This window comes from Pinus tabuliformis, chromosome 4_2 (assembly GCF_031772625.1).
Source record: "Pinus tabuliformis cultivar Carrire ecotype Pingquan chromosome 4_2, CPIR1, whole genome shotgun sequence".
Taxonomy (NCBI): Eukaryota; Viridiplantae; Streptophyta; class Pinopsida; order Pinales; family Pinaceae; genus Pinus; species Pinus tabuliformis.
In genome coordinates, this window is record NC_142304.1 from 287,794,822 (window position 1) to 287,809,711 (window position 14,890).

General features: G+C 40.2%; 1 protein-coding gene across 1 annotated transcript; it reads right to left on the minus strand.

Moving 5' to 3' along the window:
- Positions 1–993: 993 nt before the first annotated feature.
- On the minus strand, positions 994–3,438 carry LOC149169122 (uncharacterized). The gene has a single exon (XM_089425084.1). The coding sequence runs from the start codon at positions 3,436–3,438 to the stop codon at positions 994–996; it is 2,445 nt and encodes an 814-aa protein (XP_089281210.1).
- Between the last annotated feature and the right edge of the window lie 11,452 nt (positions 3,439–14,890).

A 14,890-nucleotide genomic window follows, 5' to 3' on the forward strand; every position in this document is an offset into this window, starting at 1 on the left:
AGCATGTATAATGTTAATACCATTCTCCTTGCATGCATAGAGTCACTCCCCTCATTCCCAAGTTGTCCCTTCATCTGGCCCAAGGTTGGAGGCGTTAATATCATTTGCATGTTCATTACATATGGCGGGGGCGTGTTACCATATCCCCTTTCCTATTAGTCATGGGGAACGGTGGCAACTCATTCGACTCGCCCCCCTCCCCAACCCCCGCATCTGCCCCCATCCAAGGATTTTTAGCTTTATAAGTTTATATAATATATAATTGATAATAAAACTATTTAATACCTTTATATATATCTAATCTAATTTCTTACAGTCAAACTTTAAAGTCGTCAAATTTGAACATGAAATATATTTAAATGTGCATTTGGATAATAAAAAAATTACAGTTGAGTTATTTAAAAAAATTTAAATCTCTATGAGTTAAAAGAAAAATATTATCACATTAACAAAAAAAAATAAAAGTCAAAATCTCAAAAAATAAAAGAATTTAATATAATTTAAATTATAATATATGATATTTTTTTCCTAAAAGAATAGAAGAATTCCATGTGATCTAAATTATGATATTCCCATTTCATTTATATATGAGTAACGTTTAGGAAAGTTTTTAAAGAGATTTATTTCTATAGGATCGTTTTTGAACTATGTTTTAAAAAATTTAAATAGTGTAATTTTATCTATTTATTTCTAGTTAAAAAATAATTTTTTTCTAGGAAGAAAAAGCGAGATTATATTATATGAGAAATATAAAAAAGCATACATATATCTAGATTCTGAAGATTGGCGCAATACAAAACCTGCCAGGAAGACTATAGCCAGCATAACCAGGAAGCAAAGGAATGAATGCAGATCGCACATCTTGATGATGTTCTTCTTATGTTTTAATCACAAGAAAGCATAGGAGGATGCTTCCACATGGACAATGATAGAAACTTCATCATGAAGAAACAAAAAGCAAAAGAGAAAACCTGAAAGATTGCATGCGAGAGACTAGAAATCATGAAAGGAAAATTCCTGGATAGGAAAAAGGTTCCCTTCAAACAAAACCTGCAAGAACCAAAGACCCGGTGCTGAATGAAGACCCTCTTTTGACAGCGAGTCGGCCTGCTGATTTAGTTCCCTGCTGATATGATGTATGGAGCCACCTTCCAAGCTTCCCCAGTAAAAACTGATCCTGTTCGTCCATCCTACAAGGTGCGGCATGAAAATATGATTTTTTCCAGAGACAAAATCCACCATTACCTTAGAATCTCCAAACACCGAGACGTCCTGTATATTTAGGAAGATGCAAAGTTTTAGAAGGCCTGTTAGGGCCATCACCTCAGCCTTATTGTTGGTGCCTTTCCCACCGTTCCAGTGGGCGAAAAATTGATTGTTTTCATTTACCATAATAATAGCTCCACATCCACAGGAACTGAGCTGTTCCACTCCATCGAAGTACGCTCTTGGATAGAAGGAGGGATCCTCTGATAAATCTTTGTTGGCGCTCTTGCTTTTCTTGAGGGACTTTTGCGGAAGAGCTTCATGAAGAGAAACAATATTGAGAAAAATATCCAAGAAAGGGGATTTGCAGCCATTGAATATGGAGTTGTTACGGCACTTCCATATACTCCACAAAGCAATGATGAAGATTGTCCTCCAGGATTCGTTTTGTTCACTGCACCATAGGAGCGAATCTGTGATAGAAGCATGAATATTGTGCTGGACTCCATAATAATTCTCCAAGGCATGCCACAATTGCTTTGAACCTTTACATTGCAGAAATAAATGGTCATTGAATTCCTCCTCAAACCTGCATATGGGACATAGACCGGGGCCGTGCCATCCCCTTTTCTTTAAGTTTGCCCAGGATAGGTTCTTATTGTGGAATGAGAGCCAGGCAAAGAAGATCATTTTGGGCGGGCAAGCAGCCTTCCAAAATATGCGAGGGAAGATGGGATTGTGGGAGGACTGCTTAAGACTAATCAAGTTCAGATATACATCTTTAACTCGGATACTGTTCAGCCCTTTCGATGTTTTCCAGGTGAGGCTGTCAGATTCTTCAGAGCGAAAAAATCCACAGTTCTTTAGGCACGTCCTGATATGCTCCCATTGAAGGGAAATCGGGCCAGGCATTTTTAAAGTTCCTGCATCTTTCCACAGTGGAATAGATCCCTGCCATGCCGCAATCAGACTGTCCCAAAAGAAGAGGCCCCTTCTGTGAAAGAAGTTTAGTAAAGATACAGGCACATTGATCTCCTCAGCACCGCTTAAGAATTGATCTTTCCTGATAAGGATCTTGTTTCCAGATTGGAAGCGCCAAATTAAATTCTTTAAAAAGAAATTTTCAATCTTGCGAAAGCTGAGCCAGATTGGAGAACCATATGGGGCGCCAATCCTTCCCTTCCTGAACCAAAAAGTTAAGTCCTTCCTACCCAAATATTTCTTCTGTATAATGGAGCTCCATGATCCTTCTCCATGAATCGCTCTCCATAATGACTTGCATAGGAGAGCCTTCCCAAAGGTGCGCATGTCGAGCAGGCCCCAGCCACCCATGCTCTTTGGCAACAAGATACTGGACAGTTTTGAAAGGTGATATTTCGTTCTTCCCGCTTGACTGCCCCAAATAAAGTTTGTTGTGAGTTTATTCATGGTTTGAATAATGCTCGCCGGGAGAAAATATAAATGTGCCCAATAAACCACAAGTTGATTCAGTACTGATTGTGCCAAAGTCACTCTTCCCGCCAGTGTTAAACTTCTGTATTCCCAAGCTGAGATCTTCCTGTAGTATCTGTCTGTGATCCAACTCCAATCTGCCTTTGAGTAGCCATTTGCTTTTAACTGAAAGCCCAAATATTTGATGCCAAGACTGATAGTTTGCATTTTTATTCCAAATAGATTAGCCAGCCATGCAACTTCAACCGGATTGGAGTCATTGTGGAAAATAGTTGACTTCGCATAGTTTATTTGCAGTCCTGTAGCCATTTGAAATCTTTTTAGGATTTCATAGAAGCATTGCCAGGAGATCCTGCAAATCATCCCGAAAAGAATAACATCGTCTACAAAAAGATTATGGGAGATAGAAACATTTCTGCAAATTTTTAAGGGGCGGCATCTGTTTTCCTTGACAACCTTGTTGATATGGAGGCTAAGCGAGTTCATGGCCAATATAAACAGGAGCAGCGCAAGAGGGCATCCTTGGCGAAGGCCTCTGGTCACGCGGAAGAAGGAAGATGGGATCCCGTTTATGATGATCACATAGTTCACTCCTTCAACGCAAGCCATAATCCAGTTGATCATGCTGGCTCTTAAACTGATCTTTGCGAGCAGGCACCTAGTGAAGCCCCAATCAAGGCAGTCATATGCCTTACAGAGATCAACCTTGAGGATAACCGCATCACTTTTTTTAGAGTGAATAGCGAACAGCGCTTCCTGTGTGCTTGCAACAGCGTTCATGATATTTCTACCTTTAAGAAAGGCGTGTTGTTCCTTTGATAGATGTTTTGATAAGGTTCCTTTTATTCTTTCAGCTATGATCTTCGAGATGATTTTGAAGGAGATGTTACAAAGAGAGATCGGTCTATAATCCTTGAAGGATTCCGCATCACCTTTTTTTTTATGAGAGCTATGTTGGTGGAGGAAATCTTTTGATTGATGTAGCCTGACATCCTGGTTGCTTCCACCATCCTTAACAGGTCTGATTTTATAAGATCAAAAAAGTGAGAGAAAAATTCTATCGTCCAGCCATCAGGGCCCGGACACTTATCCCTCTTGAAGGATTTTATTGTTCTCAGCAACTCCTCCTCAGAAACGGGCTGAAAGATTTGGTCTTTTAGATCATCATCAAACATCCTGGGAAACTCTTCAATGCCCCACAGAACATCCTGGATATTGGATTCTTCTGACCTTTTGTACTGGTTCTCAAAGTATTTGACCACCCCATTCGAAATGTCTTGTTGGGAATATAGAAAACCTCCTTTCCCGTCGCTGATTTTCCATATAGAATTCTTTTCGCGTCTAGAGCTGGCGAAATTATGAAAGAACTTTGAATTCCTGTCTCCTTCCTTCAACCAGATCGCTCTGCTTTTTAAACTCCAGAAAGATTCTTCCTATTCCAAAATTTTTGCTTTTTTTCTTTTGGAGCTCCTTTATCTAGCATCTTATTTTGAAAGGTAGCATGCGTGTGGCCATGGAATCTATAACATTATCCAGTTCCAGTTGAACCTCCTGGAGCTCCTTTCTGTTCGCATGTCTTTTTTGGTTCTGCCATTCCTTTACCATCTTTCGTATGGCCTCCATTTTGTCTCTGAAAGTCAATAAAAGAGGAGCAGCTTCAGAAGATGACATCTTAGACCAGGATGTTGTAATGATGTCATTGAACTCCGGGTCTTCAAGACATGTCCTGTTGAATTTAAAGGACTAACCATTTCTAAACACCTTTGCCCTCCATCCGAGCATAATCGGCCTGTGATCAGAGATGAAGATGTTCTCAATTGTTGAGAAAGGCATGCCTAATTTGTCAATTAGACTTGCATGAAGTATAAATCTGTCAATTCTCTTGGCAATATAAGCTTTCTCGGCCCTTCCATTTTCCCACGTCGGATGCAGCTTGGGAGGGAGAATGTCAACAAAATTCCTACTGAGCAACTCGTTCTTAATTCTATCGGCAATGGGATCCTTTTTCTTGTTTATGCCCTAGATTTCGTCCATGTTTAAGGTGAAATTAAGATCACCTGCAATCATTAAAAATTCAACATCAAATATTTCTGATGCAAAAAGAGATTCCCAGAAAGGTAGTCGATTCTTGTATGGTGCGTATATGTTTAGAATATTAATAGGACATTTGTGTCCTCTGAGTTGAGCCAAAATGAGAATGCTCGCGAGACAGCTGTAGGTTTTGGCTATTATCCAGCTAGGATCCCATAATACCGCCAAACCGCCTGAAAGGCCGTTTGCTTCCAAGGCGGAAATGTGCCAAAGGGGGAACATCTTTCTGAAATAGGAAACTGTTACAGAGGAGGGATGCATGGTCTCTTGAATTAAAATAATTTTGGGGCTTGCTGACAGTAGAATCATTGAGAAGGCTTTCCGGACTTGCTTGCTCTAAGGGGCCTTTCCTCTGTCATATCGATGATGGGTATATCGACAAGGGATAAATTACTGATGTTTCTACCTGCTGCATCACCCCTCCCCCTGAAGTGTCTAGAGCCTCTGTTGGTTTTCCTCCTAACCGTAATATTACTAGTAGAATTGGGGCTTATCAGGGGAGATCTTCGGATTCCTGGCTTGTGAATGGTGAGAGGCTCGAGCTCCAGAGATTTCTTGCTTAAAAGGTAGTCCAGATCACTTCCAATCGAGTTTTTTGGTGAAGAGGTTGGAGAATTAGCAGGGGTGGGCGAAACCAATGACTCGTTCTCTATTTCAGAACGAGGTTTGTTCTTAATCGGGGGCAGGGATGGGGATTGAATAAAATGGATTTCCTTGCTGATTTTTATTAAAGGTCGTGGAATTGGGGGAGGGTTTGGGACAGGATGGTCAGAGAGAGGTTCCAAAGGAGGGTTCTGCGGACAAGAGAATTCATGTTCAGAGGTTGTCTCCAAAGGGGGCATCGAAGGAGAGATTCTATACAGAGGGTCAGATTTGGAGAGCGGCGGAGGAGTTTGCTAGTGATCTTCAGAAGACAGATTATGTTGCACAATCGGACTATGGGGAGACTGACTATTTGGAGATGTTGTTTTCTCCAAATCCGAAGAGGAGGACTTTGCCGCAAAGTGAGGGGAAACATGGTGCTTTCGGCTTCTTGGAGGGCGCCGCAGGCAATTCTTGATAAGATGGCCAGTGCGATGACAGGCTGAGCACCTGAAGGGGACTCCCCAGAAGTCTAGCCTCTGTCTGATTTTTTGCTCCCTCCAGAAAATGTCTATATGGGCCGGAAAGCCGCCTCTGAACGCTTTGTCAATCAGTACCCAGGCTACTCTTTTATCTTTCTCCCCTAAGCACCATGGATCTACATACACACACCTCCCTATGGCATTCCCTATCTCTGCTAAAGTCTCCTTTGACCATAATTCCAGAGGCAAACCGGGAAGCTTTACCCATATTAGGTTATTGGGAGGGACATTCGTGAGCGGGTTATAACCCAGGTACCATCTGTGTAATGCTAAAAAGCTTCTTCCATGAACCCACTGATGCTTCAAGATGGTTTCCAAGTCACCTGTATTAAGAAAGTGGAAGCAATACCACTCCTTTAGTAATCTGGCCGCGATAGGAACATATCCAATTAATGGCTTCCATTGTATCTCAAGCCAGCTTCTCATTTTTTGGTCGTCCATCACCGGGAAATGCCACCGCCCTACTAAAGCCTTTTGTTGAAGGCTTCCTATGTGATCTGCCAGATAGGCACTATCAATCTTTAATGCAGCAGGAGAGGGAGTGGTTTTTACAGGCTTCTGGCTTCTTGAGTTCTTTTTCATATGTTCTACCTGGGGGCCCAGTCCCGTTGTTGCTGTTTCCTCGCGGCGATCTTATTTTATCAGATCCGCCCAAATCCTTTTGAGAGCCTGAGGGATGGATTACCATGGCATCCAGGGTGGGCTGCCAGTCGTTTGACAGCTTGGCACTGTCGTGGAGGGACTCCGCCTGAATGGCTGCTTGTACCATGGCCTCTATGGCAGGGGTGTCCGCCAGATAATCCATTCATAAATACCACTCCTAAATCCTTTCTTAAGGGCACATGAGGAAATCCAAGAAGGATATGTGTCGGACGCTAAAGACAGAGAAGGACAGGTGTGGTCATTTATAAAAACCTGGAGAGAGAGAGTTCACAATACTTCATGTCTGACCAAAGTACAGGCGCGTGGAAGCCTCGAGAATGAGAGACAACTTCCAAAAGAGGGTAGATTTCAAAAGTGAGGCCAGTTGTCCCCCTATTGATAGACGGATGACGGAATCATGTGCTGGATTATGACAGAGGGGAGAGAATATTTGAAAACTGACGGCTCTATTTATTTCAGGAATTCAAGTCGCGTCTGACGATAATAAATTATCCTGAAACAAAGTATATTGGGATCAGAAAAACTCTGTCCTGGGGAATCGGGGGGAGTGGAAGAGGACTGGGATTTGAACTGCCAGCCGGAAACCGGTGACCCCGGAAAAGATCCGAACCGGAAAGTCCAGGGAGGATAGTGAGAAGTGAAGCGAGAGCCCAAGACTCTGCTGATAATCCTATGATCTTCCAGACTTGAAACTGAAAGCAGAACCCCTTTTCAGAGTGAATTATGTTTTTTCATAACACAGTACTTCATGTTGTTTCTTCTGGACAAGCTATGCAACAACACAGAACTATGCAGACACACCACCAGGGCCCTAGCTTAAACCGTATATCAGTGCATGGCTTGGTGATAACACAAAAATTCTGTATCTTTGGTACCGGAAGCCTCGACCAGCATGAGAATGATATTCCAGTCATGAGAGGAGGAAAATGAGAACAAAATAACTTCTAAAAGCTCTTCTTCTGAAACCAGTATTTACATTGCTCATATCATAAAAAAACTAGCGCCTAGCTTCCAGTAGATCATCTTCTTAATGCAGAATTTATCATATTTTGCTCATTCAGAGAAAAACTAATAACTTCCTTAAATTAAAAATCTTTAATCAGGAGAATAATGCAAGAGGAGTAGGAATAAACTGACCTGGAGACGCAGACGCACCGAGGGCGAGATGCAAAACGGTAATAAAGAAAACCGTCCTAACCAGCGAGGACCAAAATCAAACTGGAATTCCAATAGCGCAGATAGAGCTCACCATTGTTTTGAAACGCTGTGAAAGGAATTCCGCTAAGAGCGAAATCAGTCAAAAAGTTGGTCAGGTGAAAAGGGAGGAGGATTAGCCAGCAGCGCGCATGACCTGGAGGCTTTAGGCATACTAATCACGTTATGTCTGATGATAACTGGTGAAAAAGTTGGTCAGGAGGAGAGGAGGGAGGTTTATTCTACGGCGCGCATGGCTCTGTTGCACAGACTAGGCTTTAGGCATGCTAAGCTCATTATGTCAGATGATAACTGGTAGATGGGGGAAAGAAGCATGCAGATGGACTAAATGGCATAAGCATGGGATGTGCATAGGCCATCTGTGCTCAATGTATGGACTGGCTTACCACTAATCCGAATGCTGGTTGGTTGCCTTAACCTGCACATCACCACTCGGTCGTCGCGCACCAGTCTCAGTCCCCTTGGAAATAGTAGAATTTCAATTGTCTCGATAGTTAAAAAATAAATATTATCGTATTAAAATAAATAAGTGATTTAAATTAACAAAAAAAATCAAATTTTCATCGTTTTTTATATATATTTTTCCTAAAAACAAATAAGAATATTTCATGTGATTTGAATTATGTTATCTAAATATTGATTTGAATTATGTTATCTTCACATATACACATATTTATATACATGACCCACATATTTATAGAAATATTATGAAGAGATGAATAGAAGAATTCCATGTGATCTAAATTAACCCCATTTCATTTATATATGAGTAACATATTGAGAGTTTTTTTTAAAGAGATCTATTTCTATAGGATCGTTTTTGAACTATCTTAAAAAACTTAAATAGTGTAATTTTATCTATTTATTTCTAGTTAAAAGATAAATATTATCGTATTAAAATGAATAAGTGATATTTAAATTAACAAAAAAAAATCAAATTCTCATCGCTTTAAATATATATTTTTTCAAAAAAAAGACTAGGAATATTTCATGTGATTTGAATTTTGTTATTTTCACATATATACATATTTATATATATGAGTCACATATTTATAGAAATATTATGAAGAGATATATGATTATTTTTGAATTATATTCCAAAAAACCTTTAAATATTGTATTTTTATTTATCTCAAAAATACATATTTTTTGGAAAAAAAATATTTCATGTGATTTGAATTATGTTATCTTCACATATACACATATTTATATATTTATGGAAAGATTATGAAGAGATATATGATATTTTTTAATTATATCCAAAAAAAAAAAAATCTTAAATATTGTATTTTTATTTATTTAAAAAAATATCTATATTTTTTTGAGAAAAAAACATAAGCAATGTATTTAGTGATTAAAAATTTCTTTAGTGGTTTAGATTTCTCCTAGTTTTTATGTTATAAAAGTAATCTAAATAAAATATCTTATATTTCATATGTTTTACATTTTCATCATGTTGACGGTGCTCGAACTGCCAACATGTCGGGGATCTCCCCGGTAAGAAGTCTTAACTAGACCTCACATCGTTTGGTATAGGAGTCCCAGCAGTGTGTAATACAGTATCGCCTTGATCGCGGTTGCACTGCAGAGGTAAGTCAGATGTCCTTGTTGATAGCAAGGGTGTGACATGCGCAGTAAGCCAAGGAAGGTGCATGAATGGTTCTAACACACGTAAGGTGGAATGAGTGGGCCCCTTGGAAACCTGTGTAAACACACAGCTTGGAAGGGAACACATGAGCAAAGATGCATCACAAACTAGAAGGAAAGCAAACCAACAATCCAAAGTGATGGTTAAACCAACAACACATCTCAATAAGATTCATACATACATATACAAAAAGAGTTTATACATACATGCATAAGCAAACATATACATATATCATTAGAGTAACCAAGTTAACTGAAATACAATAACAACATATGCATGAAATGTTGGCTCTGTTATATTAAGAAGTGAAAGTTCCAATCATACAATACAACCATGACCAACCACTAGTCCTGATAACGGGATGTTACAGTCACTGTCGCCAGCTCCTCCGAAGAGATGTACTAGTTATGCACTGTGGAGAAGTCAAGGCTTGTTACAATACTCTCCAAGCTTTCTCTGAGATACTCCTAACGGAAGCTTGGCTACCCAAAATCCTCTACAATGAGTTATGAGGTACTATAAATAGCAAAGGGTGGGGTGACCCTTGACTCTTTAGCTATTATATGATTGTTACATTCAACTATCGACACTTGGACTTTCACTTTACAAGATGTTACATACAATCTGCACATGTACCCATGTGAGACAAAATAAGCTTGAGCAAGCCATGCAAGACATCACTAAGACTCGGACAGTTGTGGGAAGACCAACTATTCGACATCCTTGTGATGATCGACAGTGGTGAACTGATGTCAAGCTTGGTTATCCGTGATGGTGTCCGCGCACTCAATGGTGACATCATGCTGAAAGCGAACTCTTGCCTCTGTTGCATCCGGGTACGATGATATGACTCCTTTGTCCAACTCATCTGATAACGTGTGCATCATTGTCTTGAGTGCAACTGGACCACAACATACTTATGCGTAGTGTCTGCGCTGATCTTCAAGTGTGTGCTAGTGACTATGTGCATCAACTTGTCGAAATACAAGTTCATCTCCCGTCAGACTTGGTTCTTGTCTTCGCCTCGATGAGTGTGCCAATGGGTGGGATCGCATGCATGCGCATAATGACATCCATGCCCCTGAACACCCTTGCATGCGATCAACAACACTACTCACTATTATTGTTTTAAGGCTTCTGCGATTTGTATTTTGTGTAGGTTTTCTTCCAAGATTATCACATCCATAATTATTTGTATCGACGTTTCGAGCCATCCACTGTGGCTCATCATCAGGATAGATCAAAAAATATATAAGCTAGATCTCGACAGAATGAATAAATAGAGGTGTGAGATGGTGATGGAGCGAGAAAGATGGTAGCCAACATGCCTTAGGTTAGGTTAATTGATAATTAATAAAACTTTATAATTATTACAGTTAGTATTTTTATAATAATAATTGAATTTTAATTAATTATCACATTGTTCTTATTAATTTATTTTTAGTTTCTTAGAAATATATAGAATCCTTAGAAAAAAATTTAGTTTTTAGAATATAACTATGATAGAATTAATTGAATTAGAGATTGAAAAGTAATATTAATTAATCTTTTCCAAAGTCCTTCATATAATGGTTAGTTAAATTATGGCCGAGAACATGGACGCGGGACAGGCGAATGGTGGTGACATCGCAGGCTGCCTTGGACGCAGCAGCCGAAAGGTGACGCCGGGCATCGAGCCACCCCTGAACGCTCTGCAACGCAACCGTAACTATGCCCGAAGAGAGGCCATGAGCAACAGGAACTCGAAGCTCCCTGAGCCTATCAATGTCCTTGTGGGTGAGAGTCTGAGCCTCCACAACCGCATCCAAACCCTATGTAGGGCCGGAAAGCTCGAGGATGCCACGCTCGGCGTCGAGCATAGTCTTTGCTTCATATCTGACAAAAACCAGCCAGATCTGGTTACCCAGAAGGCAGAACAACCCTCGCTTTGGCCAGATCCAGAGATTTGTACTCATCCTGGCCAAGATCTTGTAGGTCTGCTCCCCCGGATGGGAAATGGCCATGGCAGATCTGCGCTAGGAATCTCAAGGCCCTCACTTGACTCCTTTCAGATCCAAATCTCTCAGCCTACAGGCAGAACCATCATGCAATGGGTTAGCCCTTCAGATCTGGTGCAGGAACTCAAACTGATTCTAGAGCGCAGATTGGGGATCCCTTCAAGCTTTCAGCGTCTCCTCTTTCAAGGTAAACAACTTGAAGACCCTTTTCCCCTCTCTGCTTATAGCATTTCCAGGAACAGCTCTGTGGTGGTAACCCTCCGTTTGAGAGGAGGTGCAGTGGGGCAGTCTTCCTCTTCTCGGCCTTTCTCATACAAAGATGATGTTCACTCTGAGACCCCCAAGCCCCAGGAAGTCCTTAAATCTAAGGCCTTCCTGGTTGACAAGATTGAAGAAGTACCCTCTATTGAACTCATTCATGAAGATCTGGCTTCCCATCTTCAAGAATTTGCAGAAAGAGCCATCATTTGCAGATTCAACGGATTATGGCCACGATCTCAGGATCTCTATGCATGGATCCATGCAAACTGGACACATCATTGTAAGCTCTTTTTTTGTTCGAAAGGTTATTTCATTGTTTTATTTAACAACAGTAAGCACTATGAAAAGGCCTTAGCAGAAGGCCCTTGGTTCATGGGAACTGCAGGACTATTCCTGACTCCTTGGTTCCCAGATTTTGATCCAGCTACTGCAGTCATTACTAAGACACCTGTATGGATCCGGCTTCCAAACTTACCTGCCCACCTATGGAGCACTCGTGTCTTCAGAGCCATAGGAGATACCTTGGGCAGCTTCATTCATGGTGATTTATGGCGGGAAGCCAAAGGTCTCTACTCATATGCAAGAATATGTGTGGAATTAGATCTGAGCAAAGGACTTCCAGAACAAATCAATCTCAAGATCAACGACTTCGTCTGGACCCAGACACTGGATTACGAGAATACTGCTTTTCGGTGCCGCCATTGCCACCAATCTGGGCATTTGCAGAATACATGCCCATCTCGCCCAGCAAAAAAGAACAAGGCCAACGTCTCTAAGCCCAAGGCTAAACGATGGGCTCCTTGTTCTCCTCCTCCTGTCGTGAATTCAGATTCCTCCAGCTCTGAAGATGAAGATAGTGATGAAGAATTGAATCAGCCGCCTCATTTCGTGGCCCCTCCCACAAATGGTCTGGCGCCTTCCACTGACTCAGCCATTGCTCAGAAACGTGTCCACTTGTCCTCCTCCTCTGATTCAGAAAAGGAGGGCTCTCCGGTGGAGGACCCCAATCTTCAAGTTGTTATTGCTCATCCACCCCAAAATGGTTGGGTTGAAGTCAAAAAAAAGAAAGGGAAAAAGCTTCGTGTTGATTCCTCTACCCTTTCAGGGTAGGAATCACTGCTTCTTTAGGTTATCAGTGACTTGTTGTAGCTCCTTACTTGCTTAATTCCTTCTCCGGAACCGAGGTTGATAGTTTTATCATTTCCGGTTGCCGGTTTTCTGCCTCTCTGGAAGGTTTCCTCTTGTACAATATTTTTTACTTAATAGAATTAGTCTTAATCGAGAAAAAAAAAATATTAATTAATCTTAATTATACTTTGTTTTATTTCATTATAATTTTTTATTAGAAATATTATTAATGATATTGTCATTAGTTAATTAATAATTAATAATTTTATTCTAATACTTAGTTTTTTTAGATTAATTTTATTATTTTAGAATTTAATTAAGAATGTTATTAGGATTTCTATAATACTAGTATTTAATCCAATTTTCTATGAAATTAATAGACTTTTAGATTTAAAAACATATAGAATTTAAATTTAGATAATTTTAATCAATTTTCATTTAAATATGATTGTATTAAATTAATTTAATTCAAAATGTTATTAGGATTTCTATAATATTAGTATTAAAAACATATAAAAAATTTAATTTTAGAAACTTCTAATCAATTTTAATTTAAATGTGATTGTATTAAATTATATGTTGTGATTAATTGAGAGTGAGGTGTAGTCAGGTTTAGTGATTAAGTAATGGGAATATAATTAATGATATTGTCATTAGTTAATTAATAATTAATAATTTTTATTTTTATTTTTAACAAAAACGGTTATACTTTGTATTAAAAGAAATTCAAAGCCTGCTGGCCGGTTACATTCAGAGAGCCCAAGAACCGGTTGTCCTCAACAGATAGATAAACTAATACCGTGACCCTAATGTTCTGGATCTTCTTAACTCCATTAGACGAATCGATTTCCCGAATTTCCCCAAGCTTGTGGATACAGACAAACTGCTGAAGTAAAAGACAGTAGAACATGAGAAACAGAATTAAGGGATTGGATCCCAATCTTCAACCTCGTCTCTTATCCTAATGCCAACAGGAAGGAGGACAGCTTTGTTAGCTTCCGCATCCACTTCCTTATTATTTTGCCGAAGAACGTGGAAAAAGTTCACCTGAAGAAAGGAGCCAACTAGCTTTCTTATTCTGGTAACCACTCTTGCTAGCCGAAAGTCACGAGGGGATGTGTTATCCACGAGAATTCGAATCAAGGATTGGGAGTCACCAAGAATAATGGCTTTCTCAATACCAAGATCCTGTAAATGCTTTAGGCCCTGCAACAGGGCCATGGCCTCAGCTTGCATGTTGGTACTATGACCCAAACACCAGGCATACCTGTTCTCTATGCTTCCATCTGCATTCCTGATGACACCTCCAGCCCCAGCAATCCCCGGATTGCCTTTGGCAGCCCCATCAAAAAACAAGGAGGAGCTAGCACGCTTTTGGAGCCACATGTGGAATTCACCCTCAGCAAGCCTGATCTGCCAATCTTTCCTAATGTTGTACTATCTCTCATCATCAGAATACTGGAGACCAAGCTTGCTCCCCCACACCAGTTCTTGAGAACTTAGATTTTTATTCTCCAGCTTCTCAAACTTCTCACCAAGAGATTCCTTGAGCAGGCCGTTGGTTTTTGACAAGACAAGCTTTCCCTTCTACGCTTTCTCTTGAAAAATTCTGTGGTTGTGCTCAATCCAGATGTGCCAGAAAATGAATTTCGAATAGGCCAGCCAGGCTGCCTTGAACCAATTGTTCTTAGGAAACTTCCTGGGATAGAGGTGAGCCCAATCGGCAAAGAAGCCAGTAATAGAGTTGGGCATAGTAATCGTGGATCCCCATGGGAAATCGCTTCTACCCAAATACTTTTGGTGAACCTGCATTCTATTAATAAATGAGAGGCATATTCCTCGTTTCCCAGGCAAAGGGCGCATCTGGAAGGGCCCAGGAAGCCTTTCTTCTTAAGCCTATCATCTGTTAGAATTTTGTTGTGGCACAATAACTAGTTGAAGAAATTGATTTTTGGCACACACTTCTACCTCCAAAGTCCTCTCCAAGTCGTAGGGTGGCAAGGAACATGGGGAATTTTTTTGAGCTGTGCATAGCCTTGTACAACTGTGTAAGAACCAATTTGAGAGCCCCAACCTCTCTTATCATGTTTTTTGATATTAATCGA